This window comes from Furipterus horrens, unplaced genomic scaffold (assembly GCF_987537825.1).
Source record: "Furipterus horrens unplaced genomic scaffold, mFurHor1.1.pri manual_scaffold_2, whole genome shotgun sequence".
Classification (NCBI taxonomy): domain Eukaryota; kingdom Metazoa; phylum Chordata; class Mammalia; order Chiroptera; family Furipteridae; genus Furipterus; species Furipterus horrens.
In genome coordinates this window covers 981548-1008948 of record NW_028327172.1, presented here as the reverse complement: position 1 = coordinate 1008948, position 27401 = coordinate 981548, and the positions used below count along the sequence as shown (strand labels likewise).

General features: G+C 65.4%; 2 protein-coding genes across 2 annotated transcripts; both read left to right on the top strand.

The window, feature by feature from the left end:
* The first annotated feature begins 2217 nt into the window (after positions 1-2217).
* Positions 2218-9504, top strand: CTSD (cathepsin D). Its single transcript, XM_090292726.1, has 9 exons — positions 2218-2296; positions 4067-4226; positions 5826-5949; positions 6261-6379; positions 7458-7684; positions 8348-8470; positions 8746-8890; positions 8970-9068; positions 9146-9504. Exons 1-9 carry the CDS (start codon positions 2229-2231, stop codon positions 9311-9313), a joined length of 1233 nt encoding a protein of 410 aa, XP_090148852.1. The 5' UTR covers positions 2218-2228; the 3' UTR covers positions 9314-9504.
* Positions 9505-11415: 1911 nt separating this feature from the next.
* On the top strand, positions 11416-25574 carry IFITM10 (interferon induced transmembrane protein 10). Its single transcript, XM_090291684.1, has 4 exons — positions 11416-11544; positions 12983-13300; positions 14139-14591; positions 24982-25574. The coding sequence occupies exons 1-4, from the start codon at positions 11416-11418 to the stop codon at positions 25129-25131; spliced, it is 1050 nt and encodes a 349-aa protein (XP_090147810.1). The 3' UTR covers positions 25132-25574.
* Positions 25575-27401: the final 1827 nt, after the last annotated feature.

Here is a 27401-nt window from a genome sequence, read left to right as displayed (position 1 = left end):
GCCCTGCCTCAAAAACAGGTCCCAAGAGTGACTGTTCACTGGCTCATTGCCTGGCCAGCCCTGGCCACCCTCGCCTCCTAGCCCCGCTCCCATTCCCCCCAGCATCCAGCACCCAGTGACACTGCCCAGGCTCCTCCAGCTCATCCCTCTCAGGGACAAACCAGGGCCCTCCTCTCTGACCTCTGACCTCATCCCTTCCCCCTTCTGCCTGTGCCCTGCTCAGCTGACCGTCCCCCACCAGGCAGCCCCATCACATGAGGCTTCTCCGTTGCAACACCCTCCTTCCTGTCACTCTGTGCCCCTCCACTGCCCCGGGTTCCCTCTGCCTGAGTCCCTGTCTCCTTCCAGAAGTCTATGTGGTGTCACCCGGCCTGGACGTGAATGCCACGAGGGAGGGACTCCCTCCTGGGTGGGTCCCGTGATGTCCCAGCACCCAGGGCACGTGGTGGGTGCTGCACAATTAACTGTGGGAGCGGTGACCTGCCGGGCATCTGAGGAGGGGGCAGGAGGAATGGCTTCTCACCCCTCACCCCCAACTCCCTGGGCAGCCTCTCCCCACCTGGGCCATGGCTTCCCCCCGGACTCCCTAACCCTGGCCCGAACCCAGAGACCAGGAGCTGTGCCCTGGCCTCGCACCTGCCCAGCTGACTTGGGGGTCCTGTCCCCACCAGGCCTGCCTGTGGCCCAAGGGGCACCTCTTTCTGGCCCTGCCCCACATTTGGCAGGGCACAGGGCACAGGGGACAGGGGACAGGGTTCTCTGACCAATCATGCCACAAATAGCTCTGATGGGGTCGATGACTGGGAGCCGTTTGGCCTGGAAAGACCAGGGAGCCCCTAGGTGCCTGACTGAAGCCACAGGGGTACTTGGGGGTCACAGGGTCTGGGCCAGAGAGGCTGTGTGCTAAGAGGAGAGGGCCTCTTGCGGGTGCTGGACAGCAGAGGTCAGCCCAGCCTGGGCCCCAGCCCCTGAATCAAGTCCCAAGGTGCTGCCCACCACAGAGGGACCCCTGAGCTCGTGGGTCGGTACCTCTGGGACCCCGAGCACCCCTTTGTGCCCCCCCCACCTGACTGCTGAGCACCCACCACGTGCCAGGCAATGCTCTGGGTGCCGGGGACCCCGGGAACAACAGGGGAAGACGGTCCCGCTCCGCACTGTGGGAACCGGCAGGCAGCCTCCTCCCGGGGTGGGGCCTCCGCACCCTACGGCCCCCAGCCAGCCCCCCTTCTCAGCCGCTGCCCCAGGGGAGAGGTCAAGGATCTCAGCCTGCCGGGCACCAGCCCCCACGCCCTCCCCGCCCCTCCTGAAGGCCTCTGGGACAGTGGGCACTGTCTCGCACATTCCTCCACTGAATTTCTTTGTGGACGTGACCTTCTCCAAAATGACCTGTTCCAACTCTGTTCGTCCTTAAGGCTAAGGCCTGCCCCTCCTCTGGCTGGGCCGGGGGCCGAGGGACGCAGCTGGTGCTCTCCTCGGACAGTGAACTCAGCCCCAGACACCAAACGCCCAACGGGGCAGGAAGGGGAGACCGGGGGTCCTGGCCGCTGCGGGGCTGAGCGCTGGCGGCGGCGGGCCAGGGCCAGGCCAGGGGCTGCTCTGGGAGGTGGGAAGTGAGGAGCGGGGTGGGGGTGGGAATAAATCGGGGGGCGTGGGCACTCGGGGAGGGAGGCCGAAGGGCTGGAGCTTTCCGGTACCTGACGGTACCCGGAGACCCCGGGGCAAAGGAGGGCTGGGATGCACAAGGGCGCCCGGCGGAGGGCGCAGTGCGGGGAGGCGGAGCGGGGCGCCCTGGGAGGAGTGGGGGCTGCGGAGCCCCATCCATGCACACCCCGGGGCCTGGGGCTGGAAGGAGCCGTGACTCCGGGTCTCGCCCGGCTGCAGGCGTCCGGGCTCCAGGTCCCCGACCCTTCGGCTCAGGCCGGAGTGCCGCCTGTGTCTGCCCGGGGCCCGATCGCCCAGGCCGGGACCCGGCAGGTGCGGGCGCGGGGGCGCGTCCAGGCGCCGGCAGAGCCGGGAGAGCTCGCAGCAGGCAGGGGGCGTGGCCGGCGTGGCTCCGCCCAGGCCCCGCCCCGCGCACGCCGGCCGCGGCGCACGTGACCTGCCCGAGTGCAAACAAGACGGTCAGCTGACCCGGCCCCCGGCGCCGTCGTCCCGGCTATAAGCGCGCGACCTCTGGGTGCTCCGCTCTGACCCGGCCGCCCGGTGCCGAGCCTGCCGCCGCCGCCGCCATGCAGCCCCCCCGCCTGCTGCTGCTCCTGCTCGGCCTCCTGGCCGCGCCCGCCGCCGCGCTGATCAGGTGAGGGGCGCCGGAGCCCCGCGCCGCCAGCGACCTCCCCGCGTCCCCGCGCCGCCCGCCCGGCCTGGGACCCTGCGCAGCCTCGGCGCAGGGTTCGCCCAAGAACGCCCAGCCGGAGACCCCTGCCTCCATCCCCGTGGGGTAGGGGGCGCGGGGCTGTGACCGCGGGCCGCCCCGCCTCGCCGGGACAGGTGGGGCGGGCGCTGGCTCCGGGGGTCGCCGAGCCTGGGCAGCCGTTTCCCCGGGTGCGGCCCCACTGTGCCCTCTCTGAACTGGGCGGGCCCCTCCCCTGGCTCCCCTGTGGGGCCTTATCACAGGCCCCGGGCTGGGAGACTCGGCGCCCCCGGCCCCTCCGCCTGGGGGCCCGGATGCCCGAGGGACAGGCAGGGAGTTAGGCCGAGGAGAGGGTCGGGCGACCCGCTGAGGCCGGCTGGCCTCACGCCTGCGCCCCTGCACCAGGCGAGGCCACCGGCGGCCGGGCCTGGACGAGGGCTGTGCCCTGCTGTGCCAGACAGGCTGAGCAGCCCCCCACCGCCTGCTCCCGCCCTGCAGGGCCTCCTGCGGGCCCACCCTTCCCTGGCTCTGCCCCCACCCGCCCCTAGGGTCCCTTTGTGTCAGGCCTGGGCCCACCTCTGCTGCTGGCCTTTTGCCCGTGGGCAGGTGGGTGAGATCATAGGCTGGGGAGCTGGCCGGGGGCCCAGTGGGGCTGAGCCTTGCCCAAGGGCTGCTCTGCGTGGGCTGTGACCTGGGGTGAGTAGCCCCAACTGGAGCAGGCCTGATCCTGCCTCAGCCCCATGCACAGACCTCCCCCCACGGATGGAGAGTAGAGGGGAGTGAGCCTGCAGCTCCCTGGGCTGGGCTGGGCAGGGCAGGTCAGGGGGGCTGAGCCAGAGCCCCCAACACCACCCAGGCCCCGGAGACTGATGGCTGCTGCTCCCTTGATTCCTGGGGACATGTCCCTCCCCCACAGGCGGGACCTCAGGCTCTCCCAGCCTCGCAGCCCATAGAGGCTGGAGTCCCATCCTCCTGGCCCTCACCTAGAACTCCTGAATCCCCCCTAGCCCCTGCCCCAGGCCCGGAGCCTCCTCTTCCAGTGGTTCACCTGCTCAGGTGTGCCCTGCTGCCCCGCCTTCTGCACCAGGACGGCAGGGAGAAAGTTCAGACTAGGGAGCCAGGGACCCCCACACTCACTCTCCAGGGGGCCCCCGTGCTGGGGGTCCCAGCGGGGCACCATGGGGGCACATGTGGCAGCAGGCGGGCTGCAAGCACAGACGCCCCTCACAGGGACAGTCCTAGCCCTCGGGGTCTGTATCTTGGGGAAGACAGAGTGACAGGTCAGGTGATGGAAGGAGACAGGGCGTTGCGAAGGGCAACTGAGGATGGTCAAGGAGGTCTTCTCAGAGAGGGTGACGATGAAGTCATCTGATGCCCGGAGGTGGCCACCTGGGGAGGACAGGAAGGGGATGGGGACCAAAGGTCTATGTGGGGTCATGGCCGTAGGGCCAGGTAGATGGGGCTCGGAAGTCTTTGGGCAGGGATGACAGGTGGCCACTGACGCCTAATAGACGCCACCAGCCACTGGCACAGAAGAGACCAGAGTGGGGACTGAAGACGGGGGGGGAGTGGTCTTTGAAGCCCCTGGTGGCTGAGGAGGGGGAGGAGCAGACGCCCTCCGCCCCCAGCTGAGCTGCTTGGGTGTAGGAGCAGAGGGTCCAGGAGAGGGTAGAGGCGAGTCCCGCCCTCAGGAGCCCTGACCCCCTCTCTTGACAGAATCCCACTGCACAAGTTCACGTCCATCCGCCGGACCATGTCAGAGGCAGCGGGCCCTGTGGAGCACCTGATCGCCAAGGGCCCCATTTCAAAATACACCCAGGGGGAGCCCGCTCTGGTCGGAAGCCCCGTCCCTGAGATGCTCAAGAACTACATGGATGTGAGTGTGGGGGCAGGGCCCGGCTCACCACAAACACTGGGGTAGTGGGAGTCCCGGGGGACGGGCCAGCACTGTGGTGAACCGCTCTTGTTTCAGCTGCCGGCAGTTTTGAGTGGGCACCTGCACTCTGGGGGCGAGGCTTCTGGCCACGCCCCCTCTGGGCTCTCACCCCCTCTGGGCTCTCACCCCCTCTGGGCTCTCGCCCCCTCTGGGGGTCTGCGCTGCTGGCAAGGCCTTGGCACCTCCACGGCACCTACCCCTGGAGGCTACTGACTGGCTCAGGGCTGGGCTGGGCTCTCATTGAGACCAGGCTGTGGGGAGTGGGGACAGAGTCACCCGCTACAGATGAGGGGCCTGGGCCCAGGGCCACTGGCTGGGCGTGGAGGAGTGGGAACCAGATGCAGGCCTCCCTCTCCAGAGAGGGTGGGGCCCTGGGGTCGTGGAGATTGGGTATCTGGGCCTGCCTGCTGGGGTGTCAGTAACTGCCTTGGACCTTCTTGGGTGTCTGCCCATCCTACTGGGAGGCCTGGGGCCACCTGTGACCTGGCCCGATCCTTTGGAATAGAGGCTCCGAGGTGGAGAGTTCTGGAAGCCGCACAGCAAGCTGGGGCCAGGTCAGCCTACTCCCAACTGTGGGCACATCCGCTCTGGGCCCCTCCCCTGAGTCTTAGGGAGCCACCCTCTCGCTGCCTCCAGCCTCTGGCTCCCCTGGGGTTGGGACAGGTAGCCGTGCCTTCTGTCCTGGCTGGCTGGAGCCTCTCGGGCATGTGACCGGGCCGGTGGAGGCGCCGGCTGACCAGTACCCAATTGTCCTCCCTTCCCACACGCGCGCGCCTGCTGAGTCATTCTCCATCCCCCGACTCTGGATGCTTCTGCTGGGTCGTGACTCAGCAGCTGCTGGTGCCCCCTGGAGCCAAGTGGCCAGAGAGGTGCCCTAGAGGGACAGGTGCCAGACCCCTGTGGCAACCAGTGTCCCAGGCTTCTTCCCCAGGGACAGGGATGCCCAGGCAGGCAGGGCCCCGTTGACCCCACACTCAACAACGTCCATACTCTCTGACCTATGAGAAGGCTGAGGATGAGGCCTGCCTTGGAGTCTCAGAGGGATGCAGGCCCCCACGCACACTGCAGTACCCCAAGCTGCCCCTGCTCCCTGTGCGTCCAGATGGGGACCAAGGCCCAGGGCGGTGACGGCAGAGGTTGGGCTGTTGGGGACTGTGAGCTTGCAGGGTGCACCTTCTCCCTCAGCCACCAGAGCCCCTCTACCTGGGAGCCCTCCAGGCTTGGCCCCGAGGGGCAGGGACAGGGTGGGAACTGAGGCCCCAGATTAAGGTCTTGCCCCCCATCCTGGGAGACTCTCCTCTTCGGGGCCCCGGAGCCCTGACTGCAGACTCCCTTCCACCTGAGCCTCAGGTGGCCAGGAGAGCCTGTCCGGACTGGACCACTGGCTTCGTGTTTCAAGTGGGTGGGGGGGCAGGGTGTCTACTCTCACCCTGGTCAGGCAGGGGTGGGGCTGTACCCAGGGTCTGGGTGTCGCAGGGGGGTAGACAGCCTCACCACAGGTCTGGACCCTCCTGGGTTCCCTCCCTCCGGCCCCCCCAGGCGCAGTACTATGGGGAGATCGGCATTGGGACCCCCCCGCAGTGCTTCACGGTCGTCTTTGACACGGGCTCCTCCAACCTCTGGGTGCCCTCGATCCACTGCAAGCTGCTGGACTTCGCCTGCTGTGAGTCCCGGGGCCCTGGGGGGTGCACATGCTCCCCGAGGCGCTGGGACGTGGCTGTGGGCTGGCCTCGGGGGGGGGGAGGGCAGCCGCGGGCCTGCCTGGCACCTGGGCAGCGTGCCGCCCTGCGGTCCGGTGAGCCTGTCCACGCCAGCCGGTTTCTCACCAGCCCGGACTGGGGCGAGGACAGAGCATGCCCCGGGCCGGTCGCCCGCAGGGCGGATACCTAGGCTGGGGTGCGGGCTCCCTGTCCCGGCCCAGGGTGGGGCTGAGTGCCAGAGGCCGTGGCGGCCAGCTGACGGGCCCGCCCACAGGGATTCACCACAAGTACAACAGCGGCAAGTCCAGCACGTACGTGAAGAACGGCACGACCTTCGACATCCACTATGGCTCCGGCAGCCTGTCCGGGTACCTGAGCCAGGACACCGTGTCGGTGAGCTGGGCGCCTGTCCTGGTGGGGGTGCTCCCGCCGCGGTGACGGGGAGGGCGGGGGCCTGGCCGGCAGGCCCGGCAGACAGCCAGGAGGCCTGGGACGGGACGCTGGGGCGGGTGCTGCTGATAGGATGAGGGTCTCCACACCCAGGTGGCCACTGGGGCTCGGCCGCCAGGTGCGGCCTGGGACTGGGACCTGCTGAGGGATGACCGGGGGCCTCTGCCCGGGCCCCCAGCCGGTGGGCTGTGGGAGGCCAGTCCTGTGAGGGACGTCCCTGCCGCTGGGGAGGCGTGGGGGTCCCCGCGGGCAGCTGGCAGAGGGATATCTACGGAGGGCGCTGCAGTGGGTTGGGGGGCAAGAGAAGGGAGGGGGCTGTAGGGGCCCGGCCGGCAGAAACGAGTCTTCGGGGCGGGGTACAGGACGTGCTCCCCCCTCGAGGACTGTCCTGGGTGTAGAGCTGGCTCAGGGCCTGGCCTGGGAGTCCTGGGGGGACGAGGAGCCAAGAGAGATGGTCCCCTCCCAGCCCCAGCCCCTGGGGTCCCAGGCAGGCAGTCGCTGGCAGTCCGACCCTCGTCCCAGACATGGGGGGGCCTGCACCTGCGCACGAGGACCCATGGGCACCATTCATGGCGCTCTGTGGGCCGTGTCTGTGCTGGGTGCCCCCAGTTCTCTCCGGGTCTAGAGCAGGATGTGGCCCAACACACTCCCCTCCTCCAGTGTCACGCGCACGGAGCCGTTGTCCCCACATCCTGCTCTCCGCCTGCAGCCACAGCCGGGCTCGGGGAGGGGCCTCGTGGCCTTGACTCTGCTGGCGGGCCAGGTCGTGGGGTCCCGGCCTCCTGGGCCAGCCCAGGGCAGAAGCTGCCCAGCTGTGGGGAGGCACTTGGGGTGGAGAAGGAGCATTGCTGGGGCCTAGCTGGGTGCTCCCCTTCATCCCTGCTGAAGCAGGTCTGCCAGAGTGTAGGTCCCGGCCCCCAGCCCCTGGGGTCCTACGTGCCAGGTGATGGGCAGCGGCTGGGCTGGCACGGCCTTCCTGGGGCCCAGGGCTGGGCTCACTGGTCCCCCCCACGGCCCACAGGTGCCCTGTAATGCAGCGACGTCGGACCTGGGCCGCGTCAAGGTGGAGAAGCAGACCTTCGGGGAGGCCACCAAGCAGCCAGGCATCACCTTCATCGCGGCCAAGTTTGATGGCATCCTGGGCATGGCCTACCCCCGCATCTCGGTCAACAACGTGGTGCCTGTCTTCGATAACCTGATGGAGCAGAAGCTGGTGGACAAGAACATCTTCTCCTTCTACCTGAACAGGTGGGCGGGCCGGGCCCACGCCACCTCCGGTATAGCCTGGGGAGACGGGCTGGGCTACAGTCAGCGGTCCCGGTCCTGCCTGCAGGCCGTGGGCCCCCACCCCTGCCGTCGGGCTGGAGGCAGGTGCAGCGACCCCTAGAGGGGCCTCTGTCTCCCCAGGGGACATGCTCGGGCTGGGCATCCAGAGTCTTGGTCACTGGGTCTTGCTTCTGTGAGAACCAGAGCCAGCTGTGGTGATGGGCAGATGTGGCCCCTGAGTTGCTGACAGCCCAGGGGGTGCAAGGCCATGAGTCTAGAGCCAGGAACAAGCTGGCTCAACTCTCGGGGTTGCCTGGTGCACCTCCTCCTGGAAGTCCTCCTTGGTTCCACTCCTTGGGCTCCTAGCATTCTCTCCCTTGTGGCCACTGGCCTGACTCTGGTTGTCCTAGGCCAGTAGACCGGGAGGCACTGAGGCCCAGGCACAGTGTCTTGGCTGGACATGGGGCTTGGCCCACTACCCACACAGGGTGTGGAGTCTGAGCCCCTCTCATCTCTGTGGGCCCAGGAAGGCCACTGCTCTGGCAGGCCCTCTGACCTCCTGGCCCCAGCCTGTCCCTGTCCCAGCAGGTCCTCGGGCTGGGCCCTAGGCAGGCAGGGGCTGACTTGCCCACTCTTCTCCCCCAGGGACCCCAGCGCGCAGCCAGGGGGCGAGCTGATGCTGGGTGGCACCGACGCCAAGTACTATAAGGGCCCCCTCGCCTACCTGAACGTCACCCGCAAGGCCTACTGGCAGGTCCACATGGATCAGTGAGTGCTGGGCTGGGGCCCTCTGCCAGCCATGCGGCCCACAGCCCCTCGGGCTCTGGCTGGGGTTGGGAGGGGGTGGTGGCAGCGGGACGGGCCTGGACCCTGAGCCCCACGGTCCTGGGTGCCTCGTCACCTCCCGGTGCCCTCTCGGCTACACAGTGGCTGCGGGTCCCGGCACCTGAGTCCCCCCCCCGGCCAGTCCTGGCGAGAGGAAGGGGAAGTGTCCTGCAGGACACAGTGGGGGGCCTAGGGGCTCACAGCGCTCCCCCCCGCAGGGTGGCTGTGGGCAGTGGCCTGACCCTGTGCAAGGAGGGCTGTGAGGCCATCGTGGACACGGGCACCTCCCTCCTCGTGGGCCCCGTGGAGGAGGTCCGCGAGCTGCAGAAGGCCATTGGGGCCGTGCCACTCATCCAGGGAGAGGTGCGCGGGCCGGGCGGGCAGGCGGCGGGTGCAGGGGCCCCAGGCTGCTGTCCCCCGCTCACTGCCCCCTCTCCCTCAGTACATGATCCCCTGCGAGAAGGTGTCCAGCCTGCCCGAGGTCACCATGCAGCTGGGGGGCAAAGACTACAAGCTCAGCGCAGAGGACTACACACTCAAGGTGAGGGGTGGACCGGGGGGACGGAGGTGGGGGCCTGGGCGCTGGCCAGCCAGCCGGTGACACTCCGCTGGTCCCAGGTGTCCCAGGGCGGGAAGACCATCTGCCTCAGCGGCTTCATGGGCATGGACATCCCCCCCCCCGCGGGGCCACTCTGGATCCTGGGCGACGTCTTCATTGGCCGCTACTACACGGTGTTCGACCGCGACGAGAACCGCGTGGGCCTGGCTGAGGCCGCCAGGCTGTAGCTGCCTGCCCGCGGCAGGACAGGAGCGTCTGGGAGAGGACGTGCCGCCCACCTCCCCACCGGCCCCGCGCACACTCGCACTCCCACCCGCCCGCTCACGGCCTGACGGGTGCTGCCGCTCCGTGGTTTCTCCTTCCCTGGTTTCAATACGCCACCTGTCTGCCTGTGTGTCTGTCTGTCTGTCTGTCTGATGGAGGGTTGGGCCGGGCCTCCAGCGGGCTCAGGGTCCTTGCACACTCACCGGGAAGACCCAGCTCGGCCTGATGGCTGTTGGCTCTGCACCCCAGGCCCCCCAGCCTTGGGGCTGGCTGCCGCTCCGCCCCGGGCTGCCTTCTGGTTCGTCCTCCGCCCGGCCTGGGGCCCAGACCTGGGCACTGCGGCCCCGCCCACCCGTCTGTCTGTCTCGGGCCGGCCAGCTAGGGCCGGTGGAGGCCTGAGGACCACAGGAAGGAGCCAGCCTGGTGAGGCCTGTGGCTCTTCCTGGGTCTTGACCCCACCTGGGAGGGCATGGACTGGCCTGAGGTGGGGTGGGAGGGGAGGGCTGCTGGGAGGACCCCCCTCTGAGGCTGCCCCCCCTCTCAGTGGCCGGGAGCCAAAGTTGATATGGAAATAAAGTTGTTGGGGCCTCGTTCTCTGTGTTGCATGTTCTGTGCTTGGTGGGGAGGGTGGTTCTAAATCCCATGTGGGGAAGGAGCTGAGGGAGGCTGGCCTTGGGGGGCTTCAGGGGGGTGGGACCCTGGAGGTGCCCTGGGCCTGGGACCCTGGAGGCTTGAGCTGGCTGCCCTGCCTCAGGGAGCGGGGGCTGGCTGTCCCTCTGCCTGGAACAGTGACCAGCAGCCTGTGGACTGGGCGGAGGCTGCAGGGTCCCCACCCCCACACAGGCTCTGGTGAGGCACAGCACTCAGGTGGGTGCCGGGCAGTCCTGGAGGGCGTCCCTGCCCCCAGAGGAGACCCAGCAGCAGGGCCTGGGGTTCCCCAGGACCCGCACACCCTGCCTGTGGCTGGGAGGGGAGCTTCTGCCGGGCGGGCGGCGAGTGGGCAGCCTGCCTCCTGTCTGGCTTCCTTGCTACCAGTTCAGAGTTGGGGCCGCAGGGTTCAGGGACTGAGTCAGGACTCTTCAGGCCACCTTGTCCCCAGCACATGGCTCACGGCCTTGGCTGTGGGGGCAGGGGGGCAGGAGCCTTTTCCCAGGGCAGCTGTCCAGCCGGAGGTTCTGAGGGGTGGGGAGGACTGAGGCCCCTGGAGGGGGGCAGCACCCCCTCTGGGCTCAGCATGTGGGACCAGCTGCAGGGCTGTGTCACTAGCCCGGCCCCAGGGGGCTGGGGTGGTGGCACACGGAGCTGAGCCTTGGTGGCCACCCTCTCTGAAGGGCATTCCCCCGGGAAGGCGAGGAGGCTGGCGAGCGCATGCCCAGGGTTCTCTGCGCCTGAAACATGAGCGGGGCGGGCGGACTGCAGGGCCTGGCAGGGTTTCTGGGCGACAGTGTCATCCCAGCCGTGGTGCTGTGCCCTGAGAGGCCCAGGGGACAGCCCCTCCGCTCCCGGCCGGGCTGCCCGGCTGGCATGGCCCAGGGCCACGCGCCTGGAGGGCCGCAGCTGTCAGCTCGTGCGTGGGGCCTCTGGGCTTGGAGCCTCAGTCAGGGCTCCCCGAGGGCACCCATCCCTCCTCGGGGCACAGGGACAGGCACAGCCAGACCCCTTGACACTGGGTTACTGTGGCGCGCCCCTGGCCCCGTCCAGGCCACACGGTCATTGGTGCTCCTGGACAGAGCCCCGGGCCCTGCGGCCTGGCCTCAGCGGCAGCTCCCTGACCCCACCCTCAGCCTGAGTGTCTCTAGACTGTAGGTAATGACAGGGCGCAACTCACTGCGCACCTGCCCGATGCCTGCAGGAGCCCGGCGCAGCGCTGGCCGGGCCTGGGCTGCTCGGCACCAACCCAGCAGCCCAGGGGTGGGGGTGGGCGTGGGGGTGGCCTTTCCTGCCCCCCCCCCCATTTGGAGGACCCCCAGCCTCAGGCTGAGCTCGGGAACCAACCCAGGTCCAGCCCCTTCCCTCACCCACCCAGGGTGGCAGCGGGGGGCGGGGGCAGGGGCCTGACCCCACCATGACCTGCAGCCGGCCCCTGGGGGCCCCTTGTCTGCTGCCTGGGGACCTGGCAGGTGCCTGTGCAGACCAGGCCCGACTGCTGGCCCCTGCAGCCCCCCGGGAGGCAGCCCAGGCACAGCCTGTGCAGGTGCCTGTGCTGGGGGTGGGGGGGGAAGTACCTTGCTGGGACGCCCAGTTCAGAGGCCAGGAGACCCTGTTGGGGGTGGGGGGGCACCGAGGTCAGGCTCAGCCTCAGGAGAGGGGTCCCCAGACCCTTGGGAAGGGCGCAGTGGGTGTTAGGTGAAGGAGAATTGGGCTCTGGACGCCCAGCAGACCCCAACGTCCCTGTCGGAGGCCCTGGGCGAGGGATCCCAGGGGGCGTGACCAGCGGGGGCGGGGCTTGTGCTCGGGAAGCCCTCCCACTCGCAGGTTTTATCCACGAGGTTTAAGAATGACTGTGTGCCCTGGGTCCCTGCCCAGCACGGAAGAGGCTGTGCCAGGGGTGGAGGGAGGGAGGACTGGGCAGGTGGGACCTGTCCCGGGATAGGGGGCACGGAGACGTCCTGAAAGAGAAGGGGGTCGGGAGAGGACTGGGCAGAGGCAGGCAGGACTCTGGGGAGAGCGGGGGTCCCTGGGAAGGACCTAGACACAGAGCAGCGAGGGCCTCTGGGCTGACGGGGGCGTGGAGGGAGAGCACAGGAAGCCACCGTTGTGCTTCAGGGTGGCATGTGCGGGGTGTGAAGGGTCTGGGTTCCGTGGGGGCCTGGGGACAGGAAGAGGACCCAGCTCAGAGGGGTGCCTCCGTGGTCAGGGGGCAGGAGTGCTCCCCAGTGGGGCCACTGGGACTTCAGGCATGAGGGGTGGGCGGTCAGCTGGGGACAGGGAGAGGGAGAATAAGCGTGATGGGGTGGACGGAGACCCTGAGCTGTGACAGGCGAGTGACGTGTGGGGACCGAGCACCTGCGGGGCGGAGGCCCACAGAGGTGCAGGCTGGGGAAAGTGTCATGGGGCCCTGTGGGCAGAGGGACCAAACCGCGAGGGGTCACGGGCTCCGGGCTCCGAGACAGGACTTCGTGAGGGAACTGGGTTAGCAAGTGTGGGGTCCAGGGCGCCAGGACGGCGTGTGGGGTCAGATTTGGGGACGGGAGAAGCAGGAGCTCCCAAGGGCGGGCACAGGAAGACGGGGCGTGTGGGGGCCTCGGCAGAGGCTCAGCCGAAGCCTGTTCTTGGTGGGCTCAGGAGGCCAGTGCGGGGCGGGGGAGACAGGGCTGTGCAGGGGGGCACCCAAGGGGGGGCTTGGTGAAACCCACCCTGCCCAGAGAGGGACTGCAGTCGGGGGTGGCGGAGGGTCGGATTCAAGAAGGACATGGACCCGGCGAGGGGGCCCGATGGGTGGCAGGCGCGCGCGGGCCGGGAGGAAGGGGGTCTTCGGGGAGACAGCTGGGAGGGCCCCGGGAGGGGTCGAGTCGCACAGCGGTTGGGGCTCAGCAAGGGGGAGGGGGCAGGGGGCAGGCAGGGGTCCCGGGAGACGGGGTGGTGCACGCACGGCGTAGGGCTCTGTGGGGGCGCCATCCACAACCCCTGAGGGTCGGGCTTCCGGCCCGCGCCGTGGCCCCCACCCTGTCTGCGGGAGGAGGCGGGGAGGTGACCGCGCCCGCCTTGGCCGCGGTGAGTCAGGCTCTGGCTGCAGCCGCGCGGCCGGGCTGGCGCTGCGGAGCGAGCGCAGGCAGCGGGGAGTCAGCGCCGCCAGCCCCGCGCCCTCCCCGCCCCCCGCTCCACGCTCTCCCCGCACCGAGGCTGGGACATTGGGACGCGGAGCAGCCAGACACACAGCGGCCCGCGGGACGGCGGAAGGACGCGCCGACAGAGCGCCGGGGTCGGTCCCGCCGGCCCAGGAGTCGCCCGTAAGTGACTGCGCCCACCGTCCGGCATCTGCGGCGACTGGGGCTCGGCTGGGGACCGCGGGGCTTCGGCCGCAGACCCCTCAGGGTGGCGCGGGGCGCGGGCGCGGGCGCCTCGGTGCCTCCTTGGAGAAGTGTTCGTTTCGCACAGTGTCGTTGTGCGTCTGTTCGTGGCCCTGGGTGGGTGGCTCGCTGCGAGTGCGCGCGCCTGGGGTCCCGGCGCCGCTTTGGGCCGGGCTGGCTGCGGGGATGTCGTTGCGCGCGAGTTTGGAGCCTCCGCAGCCTCCGTGTGCTGCGTCCTTGTGTGTCCATACTGCATGTCACAGTGCGGAGCTGTTTACCTGGTGGCATCTCTGAGCGCACGGGGTGCGCCCCGGGGCTGGAGAGCCGGGTGGGGTGGTGGCTCTCTGGCCGATGTGTCAGCGCTATAGGGCTGCAGGTGTCCAGACAGCTCTGCCGGCTCTGCCAGAGCGCGGCTGGGGCACTGTCACTGTGGGCTTTGTGCCCTGTGTGTGCCGGGGGCCTGGGGTGCTGGCCTGCTCTGTTTAGTGCCGTGGCGCGTCAGTCGGGGCCTTGTTGGGTGCGTGGGGGGTGCTGCCCTTGTGTGTCAGTGGGTGAATGTTTGCGCGCAGATGGCGAAGCGATGAAAAGCCCCCAATGTTTGTGCCAAGGCTGCTGTGAAGGGCTGTGGCGTGCCAGCGACCGGGGGTGGCGGCGGAGGCAGGTGGCAAGCTGGCAGCTGGCCGCCTCCGTGGGGGTCTCCGTCTTCTTCGGGGCTGCAGGGGGGCTGCTGTGGGGAGCCAGGGTGGACCCAGCTCCTTCTCCTCTCACCTCCCTCCAGGCCCAGGGCCCCGGCCAGTGCCCAGCCCCGCTGGGAGCCCCGGCCGGCACCACGGACGGCGCGCAGGAAGCCCGCGTGCCCCTGGACGGGGCCTTCTGGATCCCCAGGCCCCCGGCAGGGTCGCCCAAGGGCTGCTTCGCCTGCGTGTCCAAGCCCCCGGCCCTGCAGGCGCCCGCGGGGCCCGCCCCCGAGCCCTCGGCCTCGCCCCCCATGGCGCCCACTCTGTTCCCCGTGGAGTCCAAGAGCAGCAAGACGGACAGCGTGCGGGCCACCGGCGCCCCCGCGGGCTGCAAGCACCTTGCGGAGAAGAAGACGATGACCAACCCCGCGACGGTCGTGGAGGTGTGCCCCGACACCAGCGAGGTGAACGACTACTATCTGTGGTCCATCTTCAACTTCGTCTACCTCAACTTCTGCTGCCTGGGCTTCATCGCTTTGGCCTACTCCCTCAAAGTGAGCGGCGGGGCTGGGGGGCGGGGGGCGGGGCCGGCGGACCCTCTCAGCGCCGCCCGCCCCCAGAAGCCCTGGTGTGGCAGGTGCGGCGGAGGGGCGGGGGCATGGAGGGAGCAGACCACAGGGAAGGGTGTGGAGCGCCCGGGACTGCCCTCCCTGTGCTGAGCTGGGCAGCCTCGGGTGTCTCGATGGGGCCCAGGGTCCTCAGGGCCAGGTTCTCTGCATCACTGGCTTCGTCGGTGGGGTGGGGACTCAGGGCTCAGGTCCTGTCCTCTCGGGGCTGGGGGGTGGGGACTAGACCTGGACGTGGCTGCCCCTGGGCACGTGGGGACGGCACTGTGTGCAGGGAAGAGGCCTTGGAGTCCCTCCCCCGCGGACAGGAGCCGGGTGAGGTCAAGGACGGCTGGCAACCTGGTCCAAGCCCCTCACCGGGGAATCTGATACCAGGCAGGCACTGGGGGCGGAAGGGCTGTGACCTCCAGGAGCCCCTCGCTGCCATGAGAGGAGCTGGCCAGGAGCAGAAGGACAGCACACAGGCAGCACGCCCTCCCCCTCCCAAGGGTGGGGGCTGCTCACTCACACCTGGGGTTGAGGGACTTGCATACGTGAGTGTGTAGGGACAGAGAGACCAGGGCCGCTGGAGCTACCAGCAGGAAGAGGGGTCTCTGCCCCACCCCCCACACCCCTGTCACTAAAGAAGGGCTTGGCTCACATCTAGTGAGCTCATTCCTCTTCCCAGATTTGGTGTCCAAGGTCAGGTGCATTGCATTGATGGCAGCTGCCCAGAGAGGCGGGGACAGCAGGGGGGAGGCACAGATCAGGGGCTGCAGGGCAAGGAGGTGCCAGGCCAGAGAGGCTGGGCAGGGTGGAGGGGCTCGGACATCACCCTCTGTGCACTTCTGAGCCCGCCTGCCCTTGCAGCCCACACCCTGGCCTCCGGGTGCATCTTCGGAGTCACCATCACTGACCGCCGTCCGTTCTGTGTTCAGACCTGTGAGTCTAGCCTTGGACTTTACCACCTGTGAGCGGTGCTGTGCGAGTGCGAGTGCGTGTGTGTGTGAATGCATGAACAAGTGCATGCACATACGTGTGTGCATGTGTGTGCGCACGGTGTGTAAGCATGGCTGTGTGTGTGCAGGTAGGTGTGAGTATGGCAGTGTGTGCATGTATGTGTTGTATGTGAGCGTGTGTGTATGTACACTGATGTGTGAGTGAGCCGGTGTGTGTGCGTGTGAGTGTAACTGCATGTATGTGAGCATTGTGCACTGTGGTGCAGGTGTGACTGTGCAAATGTACACCTGCACGCACAACTGTGTGAGTGCCCCATTTGAGAGTGTGCCTGTGTGTCTCGGTGTGTGCACGCATGTAGGGGGGGTGTGCGCTGAGTGCGTATGGGTGTATATGTGTGTAGCTGCACGTGTGGTGTGAATGAATGGTGTGCACGTGTGTATTTGTGTAGCTGCCTTTGTGGTGTGTGAGTGCATATAGGCGTGCATGCACATGTGTGTAGCTGCATGTGGTGTGCACATGCATGCGTGTAGTTGCATGTATGGTGTGTGTGGCTGCACGTGCACATGTGTGTTTGCGTCTGCAGAGGTGGCAAAGGGAAGGGTCCCTGGGAGCTGGGGGCAGAGACGCCCGGGCCAACCTCAGCCCCGCGCCCACGGCTGCCCTCCCGTCGTGCCCTGCCCTCATCCCATGGCCACGGCTCCGGCGGCGCGGGCTCCGTCCGGAAGCATTGCTTCCTCCCCTCGGCCGGCCGTGGGCAGCCAGCTGGCACGGGGCAGGCCCATCTGCTGCAGGCCGTAGGCAGGTAGGTCACGGACTTCTGAGTGGCGCCAGCTTTGTGCAGGGTGGGCAGTGGGCAGAGGGAGCTCCGACGCCTGCACTCGGCCGCTCCCCTGTGCTCCTCCAGGGCGGCAGCGACGGTGGAGAGGCTTAGGGCTAACCTGGGAGGGGCGTGCCGGGCTGGCTGCCGCCGCCCTGGGCAGAGGGGAGGGCAGGACTGGCCGGCTCCGGCTCTCACACCCGCGAGCTCACCCATCTGTCCGCCCAGCTGCACGGCCCCTGGCCCGCTGCACCTGCAGCCGTCGCAGCCAGCCAGGGCGCGTCCAAGGGCACCTGGCAGACGTGGGGCAGGAGGCCTTGGCTGATGTCCCAGCCTGGTCCCGTAAGAGCAGCACGCTCCCACGATAGCACGGCTTATTTTCGCCGAGCCCATCTCTTCACTGTCCACAAATCAAATCAGAAGCAAACAGCACGTAAGCACATGGGGGCTGGGCAGAGGCTGCCATTCAGTGGGTGTGAAGTAATAAGCGCATGTCCCTGCCTGCCCCCGTCTGCTTGTCCACCCTCCACGCCGCTCACGGCCCATCCACGCTCGCCGCCAGCACAGTTCACTGCAGGCTGGGGTCCAGGGACAGCAGAGCAGAACATGGGATCCCCACTCAGGCAGCCTTCGTGAGTGGTCACAGTGACCCCTGCCCCCATTGTCACTGGAGGAAGATCGGACTGCCTATCTTGGCATTCAAGGCCTCCGAGATCCTCTTCCGCCCCACCCGGCCTCGCACGTGCCCCGGCCCCAGCCATTCCGCGAGCACACCTCAGTGTCCCCACGCTGCCCCACCAGCCTGAGAGAGAGCCCGGGCCTTTCTTCTGCAAACGCTCCACTGGCTCCCTTTGGCCGAGCCCCGACCCCAGCCAAGGCTGCCCACCCTCCAGACCCATCGCTTCTCCTGCGGCCGCCTGCGTCTGGGCGGGGCTGACCGATGCCTGGGTCAAGGAATGCTGGGCAGGCGGGCGGATGGACAGGGGACAGGTGGCAGATGCAGTGAGTGCCCAGCGGTTCAGAAACAGGGCCCGGGCGTGAGGCAGGGGTCAGGGGCAGGTGCTTCCCGGAGGAGGCAGCGTTGTCTCTGAGCCCCGAAGGGTGGTGAGGGGACAGGTGCTCCAGGTGGAGAAAACGGAATCCACGATGCAAGGGGGGGCTCTGTGGGGAGAGCATGGGCGTCCTGGAAGGGCAGACGAAGCCGCGCGGGGAGGGTGGGGACCGCCGTGCAAGGGCTTGCGTTCTGTCACCCGGAGACGCAGGAGGGCGGGGGGTCCGGGCCCTCAAATCTGAAGCCGGCGTGGGGGAGGATGGGCGAAGGCTGGAGGCAGAGGAGCGGGGCCAGTGCGGTGGCCCAGGCACGAGAGCGTGTGGCCCCGCGCGGGGGTGGTGGCTGGGGAGGAGGGGCAGGTGTCACGAGGACAAGCAGCAGCTCAGTGTGGGCCCAGGGGGCTGTGAGGCTTCCCAGTGACAGCACGGTCAGAAGGGCCACATTGGGGGCAAGGAGGCTGGGTCAGGTTTTGTGCACACTTAGTTGCCCGTTCCCTCCATTCAGAAAACCAATGTCACCCGTCTGTCCGTCCATCTGCCCGTCTGTCCACCCACCCACTATCCGTGATCCATCACCCATCATCCAGTCGCCCTCCACCTCCTGTTGGTGCGCCCACCACCCACTGTCCACCCACCGTCCATTTGTGTTTTCACGTGTCTGTCCCGCTTCCTCCCCTTCGCCCTGACCCGCCCCGCCCCCCAGCCTAGGTACCGCTCCCCTGACCGTGTGTCTAAGCTCACTGCCTCGGCCCTTGCCCCGCTTTGCTTACCGGCCCCGCCTGCCAGCGCCCGCCAGCCGCCCTCCCGTCCGACACAGTCCACCTGCTCGCCCTCCGCGCCGCCGGCCACGCCTGCTCTGCGCTTCGCTCTGGCTAACGCCCACGTCCCCGTCACCCCCACCGCTGTTCACGCTCCTCCTGCCTCGTGGGCTCCCGTTGGCCCCTCAACCCCCGTAACCCATTCCCGTAAATGTCCACTCGGCTCCTCCTCTTCCCCTCCCTCCTCATCCATCCGTGTGTCCGACTACTCAGGCACCCCATCCACTCATCAGCATCTTTGTGTTCTCTCCTCTCTTATTTCCTTCCCTCCTTCCACTGCACATGCCGATTCATCTATTTACCCATTTGCCCGTCCATCTGCCCATCCGTACGTCCGTCTGTACGTCTGTCTGTCCATCCATCTGCCCATCCATCCGTCCGTCTGTCCGCCCATTCGTCCATCCATCCATCCATCCATCCGCCCATCCGTCCGTCCATCCACCCGCCCATCTGTCCGTCCGTCCATCTGTACATCCATCCGTCCGTCCGTCCATTCGTCCGCCCATCCGTCCGTCTGTCCGCCCATTCGTCCATCCATCCATCCATCTGCCCATCCGTCCGTCCATCCACCCGCCCATCTGTCCATCTGTCCATCCATCCATCCATCCGCCCATCCGTCCGTCCATCCACCCGCCCATCTGTCCGTCCGTCCATCTGTACATCCATCCGTCCGTCCGTCCATTCGTCCTCCCATCCGTCCGTCTGTCTGCCCATTCGTCCATCCATCCATCCATCTGCCCATCCGTCCGTCCATCCACCCACCCATCTGTCCGTCTGTCCATCTGTACATGCATCCGTCCATTCGTCCGCCCATCCGTTCGTCCATCCATCCATCAGTCCATCCACCCATCCATCCGTCCGTCCGTCCATCCATCCATCCATCTGTCCGTCCATTTATCCGCCCGCCTGCCCGTTTGTCCCTCCGTCCATCCATCCATCCGCCCATCCATCCATTCTCCCGTCTGTCTGTCCATCGATCCGCCCGCCTGTCCGTCCATCCCTCCGTCCCTCCCTCCATCTCCTCTCACTATATCCATGGACTCCACGCGTCCGTCCACCGACCTGCCGCACACTCACCCATTTCCACTCACGCAACGTCGGAACTCTGTCCTCTCTCTCCGCCTGCCCGCCCGCTTCCCTTCCCTCCTGCCCCCCCCCCCCGCCCCCTTCCTACTCAGTTCATACCGGAGTCCCGCCCATCAGCGCCCAAGCCCCTCACCCACACCCCACCCCGCCCACAGACCCGCTCACCTCCCCGCCCCTCGCGGGCCCTTTCACGGATCGCGCCCCCCTCCCCGGGCTCCCTGCTCCCGATGATCCCGTTCCAGTGATGCCCTCACCCAGCTGCCCGCCCACCCTCCCCATCCGTTCGCCCACCTCCCTCCCTCCTCTGGGGCACCTCTTCCGCTGGCGGACATGCCACACAGCCATGCACCCAAGGGTCCACGCGGCCCAAGCCCACAGCACGGGCCCGGGCCTGGGCCTTAGGTCAGGACCTACGTCGCTCTGCGCCTGATTTCCTCCTCGTGAAAGTGGGGGTGTCCCTGCCCACAGCGTTGTTGCGAGGACCGGCGAGTCAGCGCCAAATACCGCCATTAACACCACCGCTCACTGCTCATGCCTGCTCTGCTCCACTCCGTTGTTTTAAAGAATTTGCTTATTTATTTTCAGAGAGAGGACAGCAGGGGAGGAAGAGAGGGAGGGAAACGGTGATGTGAGAGAGAAGCATCGGTCAGTTGCCTCCCGCACGCCCCCCGCCAGGGGCCGAACTCGCAGCCAGGTCTGTGCCCCGACCGGGAACCGAACCGGCGACCTCGCGCTTTGTGGGACGGTGCCCAGCGCACGGAGCCCCACCGCTCAGGGCCGTCGTCCTCCGTCCTCACCTCCATGGCCCCTGCCCGCTCGCCTGCCCGCGGCTGGTTGTGCCTGGCTGCTCATTCGGCCGTCGGTGCGCGTGGCCGTCCGTGTCCTCTGGGCGTGCGTCCCTCCCAGCCCCGGGTCTCTCACCGTGTCCCCGCCTCTCCTCCTCCCTCCCTCGCTCTAGCCATTGATCCGCCCTAACCCACACGCCCTTCACCCCGTCTACGCCCCCCACCTCGCGCTTCAGGGGCCCTGCTCCGCCCGGTGTCCGCGCTCGGCCTCCTTCATCCCATCGCTGTGCCCCTCGGAGGCCACTACTAACGCGTCCAGCCCTCCGCCAGCGTCCACACCGCGCGCCGGTCGCGCCCTCATCCTCCGTGCCCCTTCCCCGCCCGCGGGCACGCCCCTGCCATCCCCGGCCTCTGTCAGCCCCCCCACCCGCACGCGGTGACCCCGCTCCTGCCCGCCGTTTCCTGTCCGGTCGGCCTGCAGAGCGACTGTGGGTCCGTGTAACCTCTTTCCTTCCGCCTGTGTCTCTGAACACGCCTCCAGCCACAGTCTGCGCCCCGTCCTTGCCGCCATGCGTGTCACCCCACTGTGACAGTCACGCCTGCGGCCCCTCTTGCCCTCCGGCCCGGCTCACACCTATGACCCACCTATGAGTCCCTGGGGAGCTGGCTCTTCAGTCACCTGGCCATCAGCCCCTTCAAACTCCCCAGGGCCCTCGCAGCCTCACTTAGTTAGTGTCCCCACGCAATAAATGATGACCCGACGCCTAGTGAGGCACCAGGTCCCACAGGCCCTGCCCGTGAGCAGCCACAGACAATGACGGGACTCACGGTCGCGCGTGGCAGGCCTGGCGTGAGCTGTGGGGCGAGATGGGGCAGGGTCGGGAGGTGGGGGGCTGTGCGCCGTAGGGAGGGCCGGGGAAGCCTCTGTGACGAGACGTTTCTGCACGAGCCTGAGTTACTGCCCGCAGCATCCGCAGCGCACACGGGCAGGTGGGTACCAGCGAAAGGGGGCAGGTGTCGTAAAGTCCGCGGCCAAGTCAGGGTCGGGGTCCAGCCATGAGGACTTGAAGGAAGGAAGAAATGTAACTGTTACTTACAACAAATATCATTTTATTACATAGGAAACTTGGTTAATTATCACAATTAATTAATACAATAGTTGAGCTGGATACAAAATCAACCTACAAAAAGTCAGTTGAATTTTCTTTTTTTTAAAGTATATTTTATTGATTATGTTGTTACGGTTGTCCCATTTTTTCCCTTTGCTCCCCTCTGTCTAGTACCCCCCTTCCCTCCAGCAATCCCACCCCCCTTAGTTCACATCCATGGGTCATGCATGTAAGTTCTTTGGCTTCACCCTTTCCTATGTTATTCTTACCTTCCCCCTGTCTATTTTGTACCAACTGATTATGCTTCTTAGTCCCTGCACCGTTTCCCCATTTCTCCCCCTCCCCCTCCCAGCTGATAACCCTCCAGATGATCCCCATATCTATGATTCTGTTCCTATCCTGGTTTGCTTAGTTGCATTTTGTTTTTATTTTTCAGATTCTGTTGTTGATAGTTGTGAGTTTGTTGTCATTTTAATGATCATAGTGTTGGTCTTTTTTTTCTTACGTCCCTTTGACATTTCATATAATAATGACTTGGTGATGGTGAACTCCTTTAGCTTCACCTTGTCTGGGAAGCACTTCATCTGCCCTTCCATTCTAAATGATAGCTTTGCTGGATAGAGTCATCTTGGTTGTAGGTCCTTGCTTTTCATCACATTGAATACTTCTTGCCAGTTCCTTCTTGCCTGCAAAGTTTCTTTTGAGAAATCAGCTGAGAGTCTTATAGGCACCCCTTTGTAGGTAACTCTCTGCTTTTCTCTTGCTGCTTTTAAGATTCTCTCTTTATCTTTCACCTTTGGCATTTTAATGATGATGTGTCTTGGTGTGGTCCTCTTTTGGCCCAACTTGTTTGGGACTCTCTCTGCTTCCTGGGTTTGTATATCTATTTTCTTTGCCAAATTTGGGAAGTTTTCCTTTGTTATTTCTTCACATTAGTTTTCAATTTCTTGCTCTTCCTCTTCTCCTTCTGGCACCCCTATGATTCGGATATTGGTACGTTTAAAGTTGTCCCAGAGGTTCCTAAGCCTCTCCTCATTTTTTTTCAATTCTTGCTTCCTCATTCTGCACTGGTTGACTGTTTTTTTTCTTCCTTATGTTCCAAATCATTGATATGAACCCTGGTTTCCCTCCCTTCACCATTGGTTTTGTGTGGATTTTCCTTTGTTTCACTTAGCATAGCCTTCACTTGTTCTCTAATGCGTTTGTCATACTCAAGCATATCTGTCAAGCCTGTGAGCATCTTTATCACCAGTGTTTTGAACTCTTCATCTGTTAGGTTGTCTGTCTCCTCATCTGTGAGGTTGGCTATCTCCTCGTCGCTTAGTTCTCCCACTGGAACCTGGATCTGTTCCCCCTTTTGGATCATACTTCTCTGTCTCCTCATCTTGACAGGCTCCTGTGTTTGTTTGCTTCTGTGTCTTAGGTAGAGCTGTCACACCTGTTACATTGTAAGGGGCGGAGCTTTGGTTATTCGTCAGTACAGGGCGACTCATTTCACCACATTGTGGTGCTGTGTGTGGGGGGGGAGGGATCTCAAAGGGAACAATGCCGGTTGCCCAGCACTCGCCCCTTTTCCAGGCACCTCTCCCACTTCCATATGGGACTGGGGCCCCTCTAGCTGTTGTCCTGGCCGTTGTTCCCAGAGTGGGTGGGTCTGCGGACCTTCTAGGACCGTGGGTCCCTTTAAACAAGCGGACTCTGCTGAGAGACCAGCTCATCCTCCTCCACCCCAACCCCTACTGGTCTGCACAGTCAGAAGCAATGAGGCCTGATTTTCCCCAGCGCTGGGACGGTGAGCTGCGCAGTCTGGTCTGGTGCTGGGAACGCTCTCCAGGTGTCCCAACCTAGTTTTAAAAACGTGGGACTGCGCTTTCTGCAGATCTGCCGCTGCCACCGCTGCTGCCACCACCACACCATGTCCTCTCCGCCCCTCCTACCTGTCTGGATGAGTATTTCTTCTTTATATCTTTGCTGGACTTTCATGCAGCTCAGTTCTCTGGAACTTCTGGTTGTCTCTAGTTTTGAGGTAGCTGTGTTCCTTCGTAGTTGTGGAGGGAGATGCAGCGTGTCTGTCTAGGCCTCCAGCTTGGCTGGAAGTCTGAATTTTCATACACTAAAAAAATCAGTTAGAAATGTAATTTTAGAAGTAATTACAACATAATTACTACCAAAACAAATAGACTCAGACAAAAATCTAAAAGAAGATAGAATAGCTCTTTCTGAAAAAAACGATAAAGCTTTATTTTAATTATAAAACTTTATTACTTTATTTTAACCAAATAAGACCTAAATAAGTCGGTGACTGCCACGTTCTCAGAAAGGAAGATAAAATCCAGTGAAGATGCCCAATCTCTCCAAAGTCACTAGAATAAAAGCCCCACCTGAGCGCTGCCCTCCCTCCTGCCGGCCCTGCCCTGATTCCTGGTCCGACCCCGCACCCACGGGGACCGCCCACCTGGCCACGCTCCCACTCACGCACCCACCTCGTCTGCCGTCCACCCACCCTTCCCTTCTGATCCCCCGTCTGTCCGTCCAACCTGCCCAGTGTCAGTGAGTCTGTCCACTCGCCCGCCTCCCTCCCTTCAGCCCCGCCCCTGCCTCGGTCCCTTTGCACATCCGCCAAGCCGCTCATGCAAAGACCTTCTCTCCCGGCTGCGCCGCACCCCTGTCCTGTCTGCTCCCCGCGCTCCTCGCTCCTCCAAGGCTTTGCTTTCTGCTTGCGGCTCAGGCCTGTGGGAGGAGAGGGCGCTGAGGGGGGCTCCTCTGTGCACCGCCTCCCCTCAACGTCCCTTCCCCGAGCCCTTGGGGACTGGCACTCGCCCCGTCGGTGCCTAGTGTCCGTTCTCAGGGAAGCCCGGCTCATTCCCATCAGCTGGGACCATCCGACAGGGGACACCCGTGCACTGCCCCGCCATCCAGCCCTGCGCCGCGCTCTGAGGCGTCTTCCTCTTTGTTTACGTCGCTGTTTCCCAGCTTCACTGAGGTGTAAGTGACACGCAGCAGCGTACAAGTTCAAGCTGTGAAATATGCAGGGTGGTTTCCATAATAAGCTTAGTGACTACCATCACGACGTCCCGTAATGATGAGGAAACTTCAAATCTACTCTCTTAGCAACTTTCAAGTATATGACAGTCTTGTTAACTAGGCGTTTTATTTTAGATTTTATTTATTTACTTTAGAGAGAGGGGAAGGGAGGGAGAAACAGAGGGAGAGAAACATTGATGTGCGGTTGCCTCTCGTGCCCTTAACTGGGGACCCGGCCTGCAACCCAGGCCTGTGCCCTGACTGGGAATCGAACTGGCGACCCTTTGGTTCACAGGCTGGTGCTCAGTCCACTGAGCCCCACCAGCCAGGGCACCAGGTGTCTTATTTTAAGTAATTTCAGGCTAAAAAGGTACAAAGAGTTCCTGTGTGCTTTTCACCCCAACGCCCCAATGCTAACATTTTACTGCACTCACCTTTCCTTTTTCTCCCTCTGTAAAAGCACCTTATTTATCTGATCGTCTGTTTGAGGGTGAGTTTGGCACGGGGTGCCCTTGCCCTCACCGCCTCAGGGGTTGCCCATGGCAAGGTCCCTGTCCTGCGGGAACACAGGCCGGTCATCGTGAATCGGAGCTGGCGTGGGCCCCCCGCTGTGCTGACCCTGCTCTCTGCCCCCCTCCCCAGCCCGCGGGCCCAGTTCACTCCTTGGCCCACCTCTCCTCTGTGCTGCAGGTCCGGGACAAGAAGCTTCTCAATGACCTGAACGGAGCAGTGGAAGACGCCAAGACAGCCCGGCTCTTCAACATCACCAGCTCCGCCCTGGCCGCCTCCTGCCTCATCCTAGTCTTCATCTTCCTGCGGTACCCGCTCACCGACTACTGAGGCGGCCGCTGCTGCGCAGACAGGGCGCCGGGACAAGTTCGCCGTCATGACCGACGCCACACCGGAGGCATGGTGGGCGCAGAGCCGGGTGTCTGTCCTGGGCCCGCCTGAAGCGACGAGGCCCTCAGAACCTCCCTGCACAGTGGGGGTACCCCACCCTGCCCCCCAGGCATCTGCCTGCTTCTGGGCCCTGGTTTCCTCCTGGGCCGCGGCACCCGGGCTGCCAGCAGCTGCACCCCCACCCTCCCGTGCCCCCACCCAGGCTCCTGGGTCCCTCCAACCTGACACCCAGCAAGAAGGGCTTCTGTGGGAGCTTCCCTGTGTGGGGGGCTGCCGGCTTCTGGGGACTCCCTCTCTCCTCCCCAACCCAGTCTCCTCCAAGCTGCGACCCTGCTCAGAGCTCCTGTATCTGTGAATTTTCAATAAAACCCCTGCCCAGCGTCCCCTGGCCCCGCTTTCTGCCTCCTGCCTGGGCGATTCGGAGGCTCCAGGACACGCCATTGTGACGCCGTCTGGTGGACGAGGACCCCAGGGCGCAGCCCTGGGACTGTCAAGGGAGGTTTGCTCCTGAACCCAGCAGGTCTGTCTGCTCTGCAAGGCAGGGACCAGGGGCCCTTCAGCAGAGGTGCCCCCTGGAGGGGAAGGAAAGGGGGCTCAGTGGGACCCTGGCTGCCAACGGGGCTGAGAGTCATAGCCGAGATGGGACTCCGGTCCGGCTCCCTGCCTATGGAATGGGACAGAGCCTCCTCGCCACGGCTCAGAGCTGCTGCAAAGATCAGCGGGAGGGAAACGAGGTCCCAGGTGCAGGCTGCCGGTCCGGGGTCAAGGTCGGCGCCCCCCGGGCTGGGTGTGGGGACCGAGATGCTCCACGGCGATGAACTCTGCTCCCTGCCCGGGGGACGCCTGTCTCTGAAGACAATCCTGGTGACTAAGACAGGAAGCACAGGGCTTCCGAGGCCACGCGGGGGGTTCAGCCCAGGGTCAGAGGTTAACCCAGCAGGAGCGGGGCGCGGGCGGGGGGACTCGTGTGCATGCAAAGCCCTGGCCGCCTGGGGAGTGCAGGGCATTCCATGCAGCTCACGTGCAGAGGGAAGGACTCTGTGTCCCATGTGGTGGGACAGAGCCCGAGGCCCAGGGACCTGTGTGCTCCTGGCTTTGGTGATGGACCAGGCGGGCAGGACCCTCAGGAGGAGTCAGGGCTGGAATGGGCTGGGCACAGACTGCGGGGCCGTGGCCACCAGGGGACACAGGGTGGTGGGCTTTATCATGCCTGGAGGAGGCAGGACAAGCCGCAGGGGTGGCTGGCTTGCTCCCTGTCCTTACGCCTCTGAGGCCGCAGCTGGCTGGCTGCCCAGACAGGTACCGGGGGGATCTGCGCCAGGAGGAGCGGCCCTGGGGGTCCTCCCGGAGCCGTGCCCACCTGCAGAGGGCACCCGACTCCTGTCAGGGAGATGGCGTCTGCCTTGCCGCCGGCAACATCACCCCGCACTGACAGATGTCCTTGTCCACTCCTGGCAGTGGGGGGACACAGCCGGACCCCAGCGCGCCAGCTTCCACTGTGTCTGGCACCGGCGAGGGCCGCGCCCCATGGGGAGTCAAGCCGGGGTCTGGTGCACCCTCAGCTGCCAGCCCTGACCACCCCCCCACGGTCACTGGGTCTCGCACAGGGCATGGCATGTGTCAGCCACCCCACAAATCCTCGTGGGAGTGAGCGGGCGCGTGGCCCTTGCTCCGTCTCCCATCCTCCCCGCCGGCCCGCAGCGACGACGGACGGGTGGGCGTGACGCCAAGCAAACTGGTCAGGTGAGTGACCGTGGTGAAGCCGATGGAGCCAGTGACAGTCGTGGAAGGGATGGGAGAGACGGGGACCGCTCCCTGGACCAACCAAGGGGTCCCTCCGTCCCCCACTAGGAGGGCCTGCCTGCTGCAGACCCCCAGCTCTCCGGGGCCCAGGTGCTGCTTCCTCAATGTCACTCACATGAACTGGACCCGGGCAGCCAGGAGACGGCAGGTCCCAGGGACGGCCGGAGCTGGACGCGGAGCCCCGGCCGCCTTGTGTCGGGGAGCGATGGCGGCCGAGGGAGAGGCGGGGTCAGCGCAGTAGCGTCAATGAAGGCCAGACTGCGCCCCGGCGGGTGCGGCTCAGTGGACTGAGAGCCGGCCTGCGAACCAAAGGGTCACCGTCCGATTCCCCGTCAGGGCGCAGGCCTGGGCTGCGGGCCAGGTCCCTGGTTGGGGGCGTGAGAGGCAGCCACACATGGATGTTTCTC